Here is a 17,855-nt window from a genome sequence, read left to right on the forward strand (position 1 = left end):
GTAGGCACAAAACTGAAATGCTGAAATGAAAAATACAAGTAAAACAAGATTAGAAAACTATTTGATTTAGAAAGCATGTTTTTAAAAGTCCATGAAGAAACATTTGTCATCTTTCTTCATAATTTTAAAATGCCTTTAGTGAGTTAACAAGGTAAAACATGCCATTTAAAGTTTGTTGTGAAATTAAAAAAAGAAGTTATAAAACTGAAGTTGCCTTTCAGTCATCTGGATACTAGTTACAACTGCTGGGAAATAAATGAAGTCTAGTGTGTTTTACTGATATAAAACAATTGTTTCTTTTAATCATGGTTTATTTTGTTGGCGAGATCTAAATACATATATAAAAGCCATCAGAATAAACTCAATCTGCGTGCTTTTTGTTCCTTTCTTTGTTAGTTCTAGCAGATCTAATAATACAGAAGGGACTTTCCATGAGGTTCTTGAGAAGTATTCCTGAAACATGGAGCTCTGTAATTTTATTCTTACATTGCTGTAGCCGATGCCACTACAAATAAGGGCCTAAGGTGTTCTATGTGTTTTTTAGCACCAGCAGATATTTCTTCATGGTATCCTAAATAAAAGAATTTAAAACTTACTTTAAAGGAGAGAAGATTAGAAAAATAACTATTCCTAAATAGTCTATTCTGTTAATGTCACAACATGAAATAGTTCTATATCATTTCACAGTGGTTTACTGTGTAGAAAGTGGTTCATACTTGTCTATGCATTGTTATAGGAAACCCTCTTTTTTGGACAAAGGCTGCACAAGTTGAAGCATTTTCCTTTTGTTTTTTAGAGCCTTATTTTTTTAAACCTTCTTTTCCCTATGAGTTCATCCATACTCATTTCAGAGTAATGGTGGAACGACAAAAGTGGAATTATTTAAGATGTGAGGCAGTATTACAGCTTGTCTCTCGGTGTCAATTGTGTAATAGTGCAGAAGAATTATCTGTTCTTTTTTCTGCAAAAATTTATTAAGGCAACAATTTTTTGTTCTGTGTTGTCCAAAGATAAAATCTTAGTGATAAATATGCTATATTAACAGGCATCCTGATTTCTAAAGACATTGTGATTCTCTTTACTACCTCTTAAGCAGTTCAAAGGTGTTTCTTTGGGATGATACAGTTACAAAACATTTGGAAGCTACTCCTGGCATTGAATTCCCTACTATTTTGTGTGCATTATTTTCTCAAGATACCCACCCTGATATTTAGTGTGAATGAACAACTCAGCTACGTGGCTTCATTCAGTCTGTGTACTGTATTTCCTTTTGAATTGCCCAAGAGTTGTTGGCAATTATATTGAAAGATTAATGGTCTTACTTTCCCAAAAATAGATTTCTTCGGCAGTACCATTACATTGTATGAAGTCTTTCTGTATTTTCAGGTCTTAGAAGCTCTGAGTTTTGTATAAGATAAAAAATGGAAGGCACAGGCACAATCTCTTAGGGGAAATTCCCAAGGAAGCACTTCTTTGGAGGGGCGTGTTTGTTAAAAGTACTTCTATAGAAATGCCCTGGTTTTGATGAAATTTCAGTCCCATCCAAGAGTGTTTCAAAATAACTGATCAAATGTAAAGATCCCCATAATAGGTGTAGGTATAGATCCCCATCATAGTTTTACAGTAGGTAAGAGTTTCCTACTGTAAAACCATTAATTTTAGGTTTACAGTATTGCCTGCAAGAAAGACTTGATTCCCACAAGGAATCTGTTTGATTTAGCTATGTCTTCTCTCTTCCAGCTTTCTGTGTTACAGGCAAGTTTTTAATATTCCTCATGATTGGCCCTACCCACCTCCATCTTTGATTATTGTGGGCAGATAACTTTCAACTTCTCAGATATTCTTCCCTTTAAAATAATTTCTAATTTTAGAAATTAGGCATGTTACATTTAATAATAATAGTTTATCAGACATGTAAATCACAGAATGGCTGGGGTTGCAAGAGATCTTACAGATCACCATAGGTCCAAACCCCCCCTAGACCAGGTTGTTCAATCACTTCTAGGTTTTTAAGGTAGGAATGATTGATGCTGAAGTACACATTCTAGTAGGTTTTAGGTATGCTGCTTCCAAAATAGTGAAATAAATTTGATTGATTCCTCTAGATGATTATTTAGAAGGGCATTTGAGCTATTTTCTGGTATTTTGTCACCTTAATTTTTAACCCAAAATATCAAGAAAACAAATTTAACTTTTCAGTTCTTGGGTAATACTGGGTTTGATTCATCTGCTGGTATTTCCCTAATTCCTTAAAAAGAAAATTGGTAATAATCAAAAAACGTTGTAAATTCTGTATCAGCTGCTAAAATTCTTTACTAGGTTTTCTACAATGCTGTCACAGTCATAGGAATTTGCAGAATAAAGTGACATTGTTAGGATTGTCTGGTGATGGTTCAAATCAAGAATTTGAGAGAATCTCAGGTGTCTCCTACCTCATATTACTAAGTATACTTCAAGTTACAACATGGTGTGGCCTTCTTACTGAGGCGTCATGTATTTCTAATGCTCACATGGAGTTCTTTGAAGATTGGCATTCAGAAAATAAACTCTTGATTTTAACATCAAGAGTTTATTAATTATAAATTATAATTTATAAATTAGTGTATTGAATCCCTTCATTTGCCTCACAGCAAATGTAGGTAATTCTTCAGAAAACCGGTTCCAGTTCTTAAATGGTACTTACAGATTTTTTTAAATTACCTTCAATCTGACCTTGAAAAACAGTGTAACAGAATAGTTTTAAAAATATTGGCAAAAATGAGCAAATATTTACCAAAGCACTGGCACAGAAATACATTTGCCAAAGCCTAATTACATGTTAGCTTTCCCTTTTCATCAGTTTTTCTAATGTTTTTTCTGCATGTACTGTTGCATGTGTGTATTACTGTAAGTGCTAGGGATTTCTGTTTTTTCTTTGGCTGCTCTTAATTTTTTAGCAAGGCAAATATAAATCTCTATTTTGAAATGTTTAAAATAATAGCAGTAAAATATCCATGAGCCTTAAAAAATAGTAATTTTATTGCCATGCATGGACAGAGATTTCTATGTTTAGCCACAACCAGAGTTGTATGTGGCTAAATGAGTTGTATGAGCTTTCTCTGTTATCATCATTGAAACTTTGAGTACCATTTTACTCTGCCTTTGTGGAGAATGACAGGTAACAGGTTGTAGTTTTGACTGTTTTACCCACTACAGGTGACCAACTGAGTGCCATACTGAATTCCATTCAGTCACGGCCAAATCTCCCAGCTCCTTCCATCTTTGATCAAGCTGCAAAAGCTCCCTCTTCCCTTGTCCACAGTCCATTTGTGTTCGGACAGCCCCTTTCCTTCCAGCAGCCTCAGCCACAGCTTCAGAGTAAGTTTGTCAGCCTTACCTGCCTCATCAGTCCATTTCTGCAGCTTTCACATTGCTGTTCTCAGTTGCTTACCAGCTGCTAATCATTCCACAGTGCGCCTTTCTGGTTTTGTTTTTTTTTTAAGTTTTTCATGATTCAGAAGCATGTGAAGTAATGCTCCCAAAGAAGTATACTTGTTCAACTTTAATTTTTATATTGACAGTATTTTGGGTTTGTATGTGTTCTTCACCATAGACAAGTCATGAAAGTGCATTTCCAATATTTTATGCAACTCTGGTTTATAAATAAGGTAAATATTTCATATAGTACAAAATGTTGATAATTCCTTTAACATCAAAAATGCACTTCAATAAGTACATAGGTATTAACTTTTCTTACTTCCTAAATTTCTATTTTCGTCGTTGCTCCTAACTTCAGGGATGTAGCAGGACAGTGGGAATAATTTGGCACTACTCATAAGAAATGTTTTGTTAATTTTGTGTTGGGTGTTCATAGGATTGGCATGGTAAAGAAAGTTTGCTCATTGAGGTGAATACCAGCTAACCTGATTACTGATGGGAGGACAGGAAACTGTTTTGATTAATGAAAACTAAAAGCTCAGCATTCATGATGGATAGCTGATACTGCACTAAATTGTCTTTTACATGCAGAACAGTTACAGCACAGGTCACAGGAATACTCCTTTATCCCTGTCTCCCACAAGCTGTCTCTCTGAGGTGCCTCAGCTCTTTCTTGTTGACCCTGTCAGTCAGTTCAGTGTCTGTGTATATGCAGTCCTGCATCTCTCCAGCTCAGCTTATTGAAGTTGCAGTGAAGTCCTTCATGTGAGAGCTAGATTAAGATTTCTAATTTGCTTTTACGAGGATTGTCAGAAATCTTTTGATTGCGATCTTCTGTAGTTCTGCTGGACTTAGACCAACATCCTGAAAGCAGAATATTCCAAACTCTACTCAGATAAACAGCTGACTGCCAGTGGCATCAGCACACCCTTATTGAGAATTTGTCAAATGTTTATTCTTTCCTATCGCTTTTAGGTTTTCTTTTCTGTTGTTCAGAGAAGTAAAATCAGTTACTCAGCTTTGCATCAAAAGTAACCCTAATTGTATTATTTCAAATTTCAGATGATTTGTCCTTTAGCATTTAGACTTATATTGTATGAAAACAGAAGCATCGTTTTTGATTGCCCAACAAGATCTTGCTCAATGGATTCTCTGTCCAAGATGTGTAGATAAACTGTATTCAGTAAGGTACAACCATGTTTTGTGTTTTAGTAAGGATACAATTCAAATGGAAGCCTTTTTTTTGTCAGGTAGGGGAGGAGCACTGGTGGTCTACCAAGTAATAAAATGATGAAACTGGGAAATTTTTTTGAATTTGTGTCTGATCTGGGATCTTAGCTTAGTACAAGGTCTCAAACATTTTGGTGAATTGCCCTTCCAGAATGGAAAAAATTGTCAGCCTGAACTGGTGTACTGGTCACTGACTGTGATTTGATACAAAGACTTTTTTTTAAGCAGTTTATTATCCAGTGTCAGGTTTGATGCAGATAATGTAAATTATTCATAAAGGAGAGAAATACTAATGTTTTTGTTTTCACAAACTTTAAGAATAGCATGGGAGATTTCTTGTTTAAATTTCCTTAGACTTCTGCAAACTTGTTCATCCTCCATTTGCAAGTACATCCAAATTCAGCACATAGTCAGGGATGCCTGTAAGACTACATCAATATACTTGTTCATTTAAAAGTTTTATGCAGTTATATTAGAACTTTCAGTAACAGAAACTAATTTTAAGTATGCAATTTTAATTAATTAATTCTAAATCACTTTATAGCCTCCTGTTAGCAAACATGTAATTAAAAGTCAAATCCACTAAACAACACATCTTTAGTCCATATCAAGTCAATTGAGTTTTTGCCCTAGACATGCTTAGTTTTAGTTTCCAGTCACGTGCTCCATCCTTAAGTGCTTCCTGCAGTAAAGTTAGATTTTAAAATTAAAATGAATGCTTATAGTCAGTATACTGTTTTACTAAATGGACTAATGATAGTCTAATAGTTGAAAGAAGTTGTGCCAGCCCAGATTTTCCTGTCTGCAGATGTTATATACTAAATGCCAATCTTGACTGCAAGTCAGCCTAAATAGTTCAGTCTACTGTTTACATTTTCTGTTCTTCCTCAAATATATCTATCTCTGGGGAGAAATTTGGTTTGGCATACTTCTGAGGAAAGCTAGGATCCTGCTGAATGCCCTCTAGAATTATTTCCTTTATTTAGATTTTTATAATAGGATGAAAAATCTTGATCTGATATAGACATACTTTGTGCTGGTGAGAGATTATAGGTTTCCTTAAAAGTGTTTGTAGGTATCTGTTTTTTTAGGAGCTTTTTCTGTCCTTGAGGTTTGGTTTGCAAATTCACTTAAGAAAGAAGGAAAGGATTTGTCACAACCTTTTATCCTCCAACACAGTGTCTGGTTGTTTTTTTCAGAAATACTACAGTTTAGGACAATCACCTCCTGAGATATAATGCTTGAGGAAATTAAAAGTACCTCTGTTGCTCCTTTCACATCGTAAATGAGTGACAACAGCACTCTGTGTTATACAAAAGAATTTGTTGCAGAAGGGATATTAGGAAAAGCAAAAGGGAAACTGTTACTCAGTTTTGTGTTACTTGCTAGAAATCTGTGAAGGGCTGATTTGTTCTGTCCTGCTTAATTCCTTTGCTACTTTTCAGACATAGTTATGCAAGAGATTCTTTTCTTTTCACAAGGACAGACAAAATTGAGGTACTCTTGCCATGTATTTTAATTCTTTGTTAGTCCTGTGTGCAACTAGAAGTTCAGACAAGGTAGAAGAGCTGGCTAAACCTACCTTAGAGTACAGGAACATCTGTATTGACTTGGAGCCTTAGCAAGAATTTTTTTCCAGTAAGATCACAAGTTTATGTATGTTTCTTCCTTGAATATTTGACCAAAACAGTCTGTAATTGCTGCAGCCTGCTTATGCTTGCTTCTGAGAAGCCTGTAAGATGATCAGTAACAGATTTGCTTGTGACTGCAAACTGCCGTACCCACAAGATTATTACTGGTTGTTTGATTTATTTGTCAACAAACTTTGCTAAAAGCAGAGAATACTCAAATTTCTGTTGAGTTCTGATTGTAGGGGAAGTGAGGAAGCCTAGAGGGTCATGGAAGATCTAGTTTCTCAATCTTCAGCAATACATGCTAGGTTATAAATCTCCTTAGATGTGGCAAGTGTGAGTCACAGGATCTTGGCGTGTTGTCCAGCATCAGTTACCAAAATTTGATGATTGGCTGCTGAGCTCTGAAGTTAAGGAGGGAAGTGTGAGACTTTGCAGTCACCAGTGTTAGACCTCTATGCCATGTTTCCTCACACCTGAGTTGATACTGCAAATGAGGGATGGATTTCTGGGTTAAAAAGCTTTTGACCCCCATGATTTCTGATATGTTAACTTCTCTCCCTCCCAGCAGCCATGCAGCTTGTTTGGGGTACTTCTTCCTGTGCAGGCAGAAGCTGCAGTGCTGAGCTGCTGTTCAATACAGTGTCCTGTCACCTGCTTCCTTTGCAGTCTGTGCTGCAGAGCTGCAGTCCAACCATCCATCCATCATCGCCTCCTGCCATTCTTGTCAGGAGTTCCTCCATACATCCTTTCAGTATTGTGTGATCAGTTTCTTTTTGGTTTTGTTCCTTTCCCAACTAGGCACTGGTGAAATTGCATTTAGAGCCACAGTGCTTCTGTCTGCATTTTCTAAAACTGTAGAGGGGGCACAAAAGACCAGCACACATATGGAGCACATAAGATGTGCTTCTTGGTAGTGTCTCAGTAAAATTGAGAGAATCTTCTCAACCAGGCATGGTGATCTCTTCTGTGTGTGATTTAATCATCAGTTAAACCAATGACAACTTATCTAATTGTTTTTTCATAATTTAAAAATGAAAAATAATGATACCTTGATATTGCCAAGGTTATCATTCCTGAAAATTTGAGCTGAATTAAATGGTCCCAAACCTAGGCTTTTCAGGTTCTGTAGGCAAGGGTACATATGAAACATACATTTGGCCAGGTAATCCAAAACCATCCTTGGAGGGCTGGTATGGTAAAGGCTGGAAAAAGAGTACAAGTTGTGTCAGGTGTTTTTTTAGAACAAATCTCTTTATAGCACATCTTCAGAAGTTGTAGTTATAAATTGGAAAAGCATAGATTTCCTTTTTTTGTGTACCTTTCCCGGAGGAACATTTCTTTCAGTTAATACACTTATGTGGCTCAAGTGTTAGTGTTCCAAGCCCCACCATTGGTATAGAATATTGCTAATATTTTTCTCATTATAGCATATTTCAGGTTTTGCTTTAATTCATTCACTCAAATCCCCACTTTAACCATACTAAATACATTTTTCTTTTTAATATTCAAGCTTTTTTTTAATTCAGTGCATTCTTTTATTCATGGAAAAATAATTTCTAAAAAAGTCCTAGTCCTGCTGTTACTATGACATTTGGCATTTTCAGGAGGTGAAGAAAGATATGTTGATTGCAGTGCTTGAGGAGATTGAACTGACAGCTGTATTGTAGTTTCCATGTCAGTAAAAGTGAGTGAAAGAAGAGTACATTATCTTTAAGAGGCATCCATTGCTCAGGCAGCACAGCAAAGGCAGGTCAGTGCTTTCATTCACCATGATGCAGAAAAGCAGTGGCATTTCAGAAGAAACTTGAAGCTAACTCCATTTTCCAGTGGCACTTTACATGATGGTTACAGAGTTTGCTTAAAGAAGACTCACATGAGCCAGTTAGTGGTATGTCTTGCTTCCTAGGTTTCCTCAGAGGAAGTAGGCACAGCTGTTGAAATTTCAATCCTGCCATTGAAATTGAATTGCCTCTTATGTCTCCATATTGGGTGGCTTTTCAAGCTGGAGGTGTTTCCATGATGAAGGAAAGAGCATGACTAAAGGCACACTGTCATATTTGAATGGCTCGTGAGACAGCCTTGCCTGCCTTGTATTTCAAGTCTTTGTAGTCTTTGAGGATGTTTCAAGAAGAGGGAGTTCTGATCAAAATGTTGGTCCCTGAGGCTTTCCAGTTATACTGCTGGACCCACAGTCCACTTGAAACAATTTAATAGTAGTAGTGCATCCTTCAACACTAGATTACAGTATTGTAAAATGTAAGTGTTCTCAGAGACAGAGTGAAAGAATGAAGTATAAATGTGCATTCCTGAAAGTGGATTTTGTAAAAATTTACCTTTCATTATTCGTGGGATGCTAGTGTAACAAATTGACATTTTTAGGTTTACTGTTACTGCTGTTTTGTGCTGCTAATGTTTGTCTGCCTTTTACCTTTAAAAATTGACAGAGTGACATCCTGTTGCTCAGAAGCTATATAGTTGTTATTGGTATCAAAAGTAGGTAATACTGGTGTTAAATCTGTGTTAATACTGTATTGAAAAATTAAGGATTCATTTCCTTTTTAGAGAATGAAATTCTTACTTCAAATGTATGAACACCTTCTCATTGCAGAGTTTCTGGAACCATAGCTCATTGCATAAGGTAGCAGGCTTGTTGAGTGTACAAATTAGTAAATGTGTTACCAGAACAAAAAGGTGTCTTAAACAGTGTAGGAATTGAAATAATTATTTTCAATACAATTCCCTTACTCCATTTATACAAAAGGGTCTATCTAAAACAGTATCTTCTAACATGCACATTCTCTTTACCATTATTACTTCAGTAAGAATTGTACACTTTTTTTTTTCCAAAGGAAGGAATAGGACTTAAAACCAGAAAAAAAATTATAGACTGAAATGAAAACTCCCTATTATTTCTCCCCAAGTTTTATTTTTGTGGAGTTGTATTTATAACAGATTTGATGTCAGTACACTGTACTGAAATGATCTTGGATGACATCAGAATTTTTCTTAAATCAAAATTATTTTTAAGACCTGATACAGGTTTTTTTTCCCATCTGTGTGCTGTTGGGTAGACGTTCATCTAGTTAGGTTTCTTGTATTGAGGAACTTCACATTACATAAGTGAAGTTTTTCAAAACATTACATTAATGAGGTGCAATCACTTCTGAAAAGAGAGTTTTGGTGTGTTTAATGTGTTTTTTTTCATTCTTTCCAGTGATTAACAAGACTCCAAAACTAAATTAGATGTCCTCTAATTTTCACTAAAGAATGTGTAAATTGATCATCTGAAAGACCATATTGAAGTTCTAAATAATTAATTTCTGAACTTACAGATTAAATGTTAACATCTCAAACCCAGGTTCAGTTCAAAACTAGACACTGCTGATTTTTATAATAAACCGTAACTGTCATTGGCTAGCCCTCATATATTACATTTTTAGATCTTAAAAACTAAGATTGAAATTGCAGCATTTTTAGATCAATGAAGCCGATTTACTGCATTCCTATACAAACTACTGTCTGTCATTTAAAACTTGGGAACTTAAACTTAAAATTAACTAAAACTTAAAATTCCTAATGTAGGAATTCAGAGTACATAACAAAGAAGATGCATATCATTTGAAATGCTATTGTTTTTATCTCTGCTGCTTTTCCATTGAATCTGTGCTGCTTCTGTGCAACTGTTTTCCACTGTAGAAACTCCATCCTGCTGCCTTGCTTCTCGTGAGCGTATTTACAAAAGTAGTGATGTAGCTGGGCCTGCCTCTGCTATTTCATCCCTCTCTCACAAACTGAAGGGTGGGTATGCATGCCAACATAGCAAGGTTATTCAGATTCTTTACCTGCAAAATGTTTTGGGTTTGTGTTTCTTTCTCCTTCCATGCATTTTCATTTCAATCATGTAAGAAAATAATGTTTTGAAAGCGAATGTTCAAGTTTGGTATTTGATGGGAGCTCATCTGATGTAATCATTCAGTGTTGCCTTCCTGAGTTGCAGCAACTCCATGATCCACAATCTACCTGTCTCTGCTTTGTAAAATGGAAAGTGACTGTTGGTCTAATTACAGCTGTTTTCAAACAATAGGCAAAAGTATATAAGAAGAAACAGGAAATATGATCTGGGAATTTTTTCTTGCTTACAGACAAAGCAGCTTGCTGTTTTATGCACTTTTTCCTTTGGGAGATTTTTCTTTTTGTGCTGATATTCCTGAATGCTGCTTAGGATTATTTCTCTATGTGCAAACCTTTGTTTTCTTAAAAAACAAGATACTAATTTTGTTGGAAGCCATCGTTAGGCTATACCTTTCATAAGCAGTTTTGTTCTGGAATGTTTTCCTCATTGGTATTTGCTAATCATGCATGTACTTCAAATTTGATATTTGCTGAATGGCTTGAAGTGTTATATGTCCTCTAAAATGATTGTCATCTTTTCACATTTTTTTTCTCTTTTATGAGGCATTCTGTGAAACTTTCAACCTTTAAGTTTTTTCTGATCTGGGAGACTGGGAAAAATGTGTATAAAAGTAATTCTAATTTGCATTTCAGAATTTATCACAAAATAAGCATCTCAGAATTTCTAACTCATGAGTAAAACTGGTGAATAATTAAGCTGGAATGGCTGAAATGCTTGGACTGCAAAACTTTTTTTTTTCTTTTAGCAAGAACAGTCATTTTATAAACCACAATTTACCATGTTATTTGTTGCCTTCTTATGCCAACTTCCCCCTTCCAAGTGAAAAACAATTATAGAACTTGTAAAAATGAAGACAGATTAGACTCTCAAAATTGATTAGGATGATAAATACTTGCTATATTCTCATTATATTCTATTTGCTTACATTTGATATATTATTCTTGAATATAGACACAATATTTCTTCTCTGCTCTTAGAAGTATGAACTTCTGCAATGTATTGGAAAGGCAGAAAAGTATTCTAAATTTCAGGCTTGTTAAATATTCCAATATAATTCATCCTTCACTTTTTTCCTTTTGCTGTTAGTTTTATCGTAAGGTATTTAAATATGGAAATAGCAAATAAAAATTTTTTGCAACATGAGGAAGCATCTTGTTGTTGAATTTTGCTCAAAATTTTCCTAAATTTTTCTTGGTTGTTTTTTATATTGTGAGAGATAATAGTAGGAAAAATTGCATCTATGTATTTTCTAGGGTAGGGGTAAGGGTTGGTGATTGAGAACTTCATGAAGTTGCTTCAGATCCCATAATGCATAAGAAAGTAGACACTGATTTCACATCTTCTAATACTGAAGATACTAGATAAAAGGTGACTGTCTATCCTGTTCCCATTAGAAATCAAGGCTTAAATTTGCAAATACTCTTTGATTAATTGAAGCTTTATTTTTTAACAAATAGTTGCTTTCTCAAAAATAAGCCCAGACAAATGCAAATAACCTTTTTAATATCTAGAAAAGAAAAATATTCCTAAGTACTGTGTCCTAATTCTGCAGGCTTACTAGGGAAACACTTCTCATGTTTGATTAATGAAAACCCATTCAAATCAAAGGGATTTAACTCTGCATCCAAGATTTTGCAGTAAGGATTCATGGAGAGACAGCTGTATTAACTGCTGCATTGCTTGCCAATAATTTCCATATTGCTTGGATTAATTTTCAGAGTATAATTCTACAAGACAGACTTGGTTCACAGAGGTATCAGAAGCAGATTGCCTTCATAAGCTACTTTTTGCATATACTTGTTTTGTATGTACCTGTACTAAGCTGCCTGTAGTTCTTGTAGTCTTACAGCTCTGTAGATTAATGTATGTACATTATGTCAATGTGCATAGAACAATAAATTAGTGCATTGAAGTAGGAGGACATCATTGACCAGAGCTGGCCGTTTAACTTAGTGGTTGAAAAAAGTGGGTTTCTTGTTTTGGAGGGGTTTAAGTGTTTTTATAGCTGAACATGGGGTAGATTTTGGATTTGAAAAAGTAGATTCCATAGATTATCCATTTGAGTCATTTTGAGCATATTTGAAAGCCTCTTGTCCAATTTGCCTTACTAAATGTTTATTTCCTACAATTCCTGGCTTTTGAGCATTGAAGAAAATAAATCTGGCAATACATTTGAGCTCTGTTCAAGTCTCCTGATGCGGTCAGCCTGTCACACATTGAGATAGCAGATAAATAGTCCCTGGTTTCTGTTGCAGCTGTGGTAAACTTAGTTAACTCTGGAATTTCACCTAAGGATGTAAATTGTGTGTTTTGTAGAAAGAGTGAGCTGTGCCTTTTGATAACCTCCCTAGTAGTGTTTTCTTTGTAAAAACTTCCTAATGCTTGTTTCTGTGTGTCTTTGGGAAAAGAAACGTATCAAGTATTCTAGGGTGAAAAAGATCCCTTCATGTTTCCTTTCATTTTGATGTGAACAGAAGCATGTGTTTGATATTTATCTTGTGTTCAGGTCTTCAGTCTTTGTTTTGTACTATTGAGGGTGTCACTGTCAGCATGTAACAATTCAATTATGAAACATTATGCAGGTGACCGAATGAATTTCACAGGAGCTGCTAGACCGATTTCTCCAGCAGGAAAATCAGACATGGCATCCAAGCACAGAGCTGACTGCAGGTCACCCAAGCTCGACGTGCGAATGAACCGAGCCACTGCCGAGCAGAAGAAGCCCAGAAATACCGACGGCTTATCGGCCAGTGAATGCCTGATGCTGAAATCAGATGCCGCAAAGTTGCGCTCAGACTCGCACAGCAGGTCTTTGTCACCAAATCATAACACTCTGCAAACACTAAAAACTGATGGAAGAACAACTCCTGGCCTGAGAGCTGAATCTCCGGGGCCAGGAACCCGGTCAACTTCTCCAAAGACAAAGACACTTACAGGCATTAGATCTGGTGCTAGTTCTCCACGATCCTCGTCACCCAATGACAAAACAACTCTACCTCAGAAAGCTTCATCCCCTGTAAAAACAAAGCTTGATCCTCCTCGAGAACGCTCCAAATCAGATTCTTACACGTTAGATCCAGACACACTTCGCAAAAAGAAAGTGCCGCTAACAGAACCCTTAAGGGGGAGGTCCACTTCACCCAAACCAAAAATTACTACAAAAGATGGAAAATCTGCACCAGAAACTGAAAATAGAGCTCCTTCCCCTCATGTCGTACAAGAAAATCTTCACAGTGAGGTAGTTGAAGTCTGTACTTCGAGTACTTTAAAGACTGACAGCATTACAGATACCACCTGTGAAGACAACACCGAATTCAGAAGTCTGGACGATGGTTCTAATAAAGTTCATTTCAGCATTGGAAAAGCACCACTGAAGGATGAGCAAGACATGAGAGCATCTCCAAAAGTGAGCCGTAAATGTGCTGGCAGGCACACAAGACCCAAAAAGGAAAAATCAAACTTCCTTTTCAAAGGAGATGGATCGAAGCCCATAGAGCCTGCCAAGCAAGCAATGTCACCTTCTGTTGCAGAATGTGCTCGAGCCGTATTTGCCGCATTTCTTTGGCATGAAGGAATAGTTCATGATGCCATGGCATGCTCATCTTTCTTGAAGTTTAATCCAGAACTGTCCAAAGAGCATGCACCTATACGAAGCAGTCTTACTCAACAACCTGCAGAGGAAAAAGAAACCAAGTTGAAAAATAGACATTCATTGGAAATATCATCTGCTCTTAACATGTTCAACATCTCACCTCACGGACCAGATATATCTAAAATGGGTAGCATCAATAAAAACAAAGTCCTCTCAATGTTAAAAGAACCGCCTCTGCATGAAAAGTGTGAGGATGGAAAAAATGAAACTACCTCCTTTGAAACATCCAGTCATCACACAATGAAATCCAAGTCTCCTCTTCCATTAACACTGCAGCACTTAGTAGCTTTCTGGGAAGATATTTCTTTAGCAACTATTAAAGCAGCTTCCCAAAATATGATTTTTCCAAGTCCTGGTTCTTGTGCAGTCTTAAAGAAGAAGGAAAGTGACAAAGATAACAAGAAAGCCAAAAAGGAGAAAAAGAAAAAAGAAAAAGTTGAAGCTAGGCCAAGGGGAAATCTTTTTGGTGAGATGGCCCAGCTTGCAGTGGGAGGACCAGAAAAAGATACCATCTGTGAGTTGTGTGGAGAATCCCATCCATATCCAGTGACTTACCACATGAGACAAGCTCATCCAGGTAAGACTCCATATTTTTAATTCCCATGTCCATCCATAAAGTATATTTCACACACATGCTTTGGTGTTAGTTGCTGTTAGGAAAATGTCAGGCTATGCTTTCTGTTATATACACTAAATTAAAAGTTATACTTGTGTACAGATCAGTTGCACATCTTTGTGTATAATTTTAAGTAGTTAGGGATCTTAAGTTTCTAAGTTGTTTGAAACAAGGTCAAAATAATGCTCTGACTTTACAGTAGCTCTTCAGAAACATGCTGTGTTTTACACTTCAGGATTTGAAGCTGTGCTGAAATAAAAAATGAGATTGATCAGTTAGAGTTTCTACATTGACAGAAGTTTTCTGTTAACTGCTCTACTGTCAAGAGTAGGAAACTTCTGTCTGCTGTGTCAATACTGGGTATCAATGACTTAATATTTTTATGTACTTGTTGTTCTCTACTTTTTTTTAGCGATGTGTGTGCGAAGTTAAAGTCCTGAATCTTTCTGAGAAACTCTAATCAGCAAAAGAATACCCTCCATTCCTTCTTAAGCTTTGTTAGCTAGGAAGCAAGATTTTTGTGTTTGTTAAATTACAGATATTGTTGGCTAACTTAGAATACTCACCTTAACTATAACTTAGCTGTCTAAATGGGGATCTGTTCATGCTTTGGATAAGTTCTTTATAAAACTTGAAAATGACATTTGAATTCTTTAGATAGTGGTGAGATACATGGACAAGAACAGACAAGAACCTTGTTTTGTAACCAATTCAGACACACAGAAAAGTAGAAAATCAGGCTGGGAAAAGACAAGCACCTTCCTTTCTCCCCTCTTCATCCCTCTTATAGAGCAATAAATAATAGAGTAAGAATCCTGCATTTGGAATCAGTTGTTCTCACCTTTCCCCCATGCAGGCTGTGGCCGCTATGCCGGTGGCCAAGGGTACAACAGCATTGGGCACTTCTGCGGAGGATGGGCTGGCAATTGTGGCGATGGTGGCATCGGAGGGAGCACGTGGTATCTGGTGTGCGATCGGTGCAGAGAAAAGTACCTCCGTGAAAAGCAAGCAGCAGCAAGAGAGAAGGTATTTCCAGCTCTTGTGTTTAACTTTCTGTCTGCTTAGTAGTGCTGTGTTCACAACTTGAAAAGAAGGGCTAGTTGAATAAATTTGGAACTTCGTAATTTGGGAATAGCCTCTTATCCTCATTGTTAGGTTTAAGATAATAAAAGAGAAACGTCACTGACTTCTGACAGGTTTTCTTTCCTTCAGATGATAGTGTGCTCAAATTTGTAAAGTAATTTTATTTTAATATCTCTGTATAACCACAGGATTGAATGTAATAGTTTTGTTAGCATCTGTCAGTTTATTTAATTTTTGTTTCCTAAAATGAGGGCTGTTTTAACTTCATGTTTGAAGTTTTTTTAATGATCCTAATAATCCAGATCTTTGCATACAAGATGCCATTAGAGGAGTTTTTAATGGGAATAGTACAAAAGGTGTTTTTCTTGTAGTGGTCTTCAAGGACTAATTTCAAAATCTTGCTCAAAGTATGCAAATATGTTGATGTTAATTATGCTAATTTAACTTTATTTTTAATCTAAAGTTTTTGAAACTATTTGCACACAAAATTAATCTTGAGACAAGTGTCAGAGCTATCAAACTATTAAATGTTTGCAAAGGAAAGTAATAGAAATGTGTTTCGTCATAGGAGGCATTCTACAACAGGTAGAATTCAGCAGCTCTATTATGAGATAGGTCATCAGGTTTTCCTGTGGTGGATTTAATTATGCCTTATTTAAATCTATCTAGATTAAGCAGTCTAGGAGAAAACCAATGCAAGTTAAGACACCTCGTGCCTTGCCAACTATGGAAGCTCATCAAGTGATTAAAGCCAATGCACTGTATTTACTGTCGCTGAGTAGTGCTGCTGAGCCCAGTATCCTCTGCTATAACCCTGCAAAAGCATTCCAATCTCAACTTCCCAGTCTAAAAGAAGGAATTTCTGAAGACTTTCCCATTAAGATGCCATGTCTCTATCTACAGACATTAGCAAGGTAATTAAAGGACATGTATGAATATTGATTTTAACACTCATCTGTGCAGAGTATCGGATAAAAATGCGTGTGTAAACTAAACTAAAGCTTACATAGAAAAAGACATTTTCCTAGTTCTTCATGATGTTTTTTCTATCTGTTTTGATCCATGATCCTGTTCAATCTTTTAGATTGTATTTTCTCCTAGAGTCAAATACGTCCTAAGTAGTTTTCAGATGCTAAATATTTTATAACAGTTCCGTATCTGTCCAAAGAATTTGGAATTTCCCAAAGAGTTTAACTTAGTGTGTTAGTAGCAGACATATGTGCTACTTTTTTCTCTTCACTGTTAAAAATAATAAAAAGGAAACCAGAAGACTTAGGCTTTCTTGTAAATTCTAAGTAAATTTCATTGTAGTGTCTCATGCTTATGTTGGGTAGACTTTTGGACCTAAGATACATTCTGGAAATACCTGATGAAAATACTAAAAGATAGAAAAAGGTGATCCCCCCAGTACCTCTTGGTTGGGAATGCCACTCTGTCTTCCATTAATACTTTTAAGTCATTACCAGCTTAAAAGCATTAATAGGTGAAGAGTAAATGACTAGCACTGGCTGATAAAGTGTATCAGAAAGCACTCTGTGTGTGTGTGTGTTTCAGCAGTTTTTAATCCCGATTCTGATTTTAAAATCTCATTTGGTGTAGGCATCATCATGAAAATTTTGTTGGGTACCAGGATGACAACCTGTTCCAGGATGAGATGAGATACTTGCGGTCAACTTCAGTACCTGCGCCGTACATCTCCGTTACGCCTGACGCAAGCCCGAATGTCTTTGAAGAGCCAGAGAGTAACATGAAATCTATGCCCCCAAGGTACTTCCTTGTAATTCTAGGTGCTGCATACAAATGTTAAAGCAGTAACATGACACAAATTTAAAAAAAAAAGGAAAACATTGCTGCAGTTAAGAAGCTAAACTATCAGATCAGTTTCTGAAATGGCAGCATAAAAGCCAAAAGCCTATGAAGTTGTAGTTAGGAAATTTTCAGTGGATTATAGCATATCAGATGTATTTTCAAGTGTTAGCAGTGAAGTATGTTTGAATATGTAAATATGCAAGGAATATACAAATCAGAACTGAAACTTTTTACTGTACTTCAATTACTTCGCTCTAGAAAGATCCTGGATTTACAACCCAAATACAAAAAAAATTTGTTGATAAGGACTCTTAGCATACTGGGAAATTTATCCATAGCCTCTACTTCAGGCCTGCTTATTTCCCCATAGAGAAAAATTCTCAAGAATCTACAGAACTGAAGAAGTGATCTAAAGATCAATAATCCAAGGACTGTAACTGTTGCAAACTCTTTGAAAATGTAGCAGGTTTTTTTGACTCTATATCTGTTTTTTACCACAAC

At 36.1% G+C, this 17,855-nt stretch overlaps 1 protein-coding gene across 10 annotated transcripts in view; it reads left to right on the forward strand.

Annotated features, from left to right (window-relative positions):
• MYCBP2 (MYC binding protein 2) overlaps nt 1-17,855 on the forward strand; it is a 175,914-nt gene that overhangs the window by 132,794 nt on the left and 25,265 nt on the right. For 8 of the 10 annotated variants that reach the window (XM_058018892.1, XM_058018894.1, XM_058018896.1 and 5 more), the window contains 5 exons: nt 3,196-3,357; nt 12,777-14,423; nt 15,319-15,488; nt 16,215-16,459; nt 17,145-17,312. In XM_058018892.1, coding sequence (XP_057874875.1) covers nt 3,196-3,357; nt 12,777-14,423; nt 15,319-15,488; nt 16,215-16,459; nt 17,145-17,312 — 2,392 coding nt within the window. The remainder of the gene's footprint in view (nt 1-3,195; nt 3,358-12,776; nt 14,424-15,318; nt 15,489-16,214; nt 16,460-17,144; nt 17,313-17,855) is intronic. The other 2 variants (XM_058018897.1, XM_058018898.1) reach the window with 1 other exon arrangement.

Source organism: Melospiza georgiana, chromosome 2 (assembly GCF_028018845.1).
Source record: "Melospiza georgiana isolate bMelGeo1 chromosome 2, bMelGeo1.pri, whole genome shotgun sequence".
NCBI classification, from domain to species: Eukaryota; Metazoa; Chordata; class Aves; order Passeriformes; family Passerellidae; genus Melospiza; species Melospiza georgiana.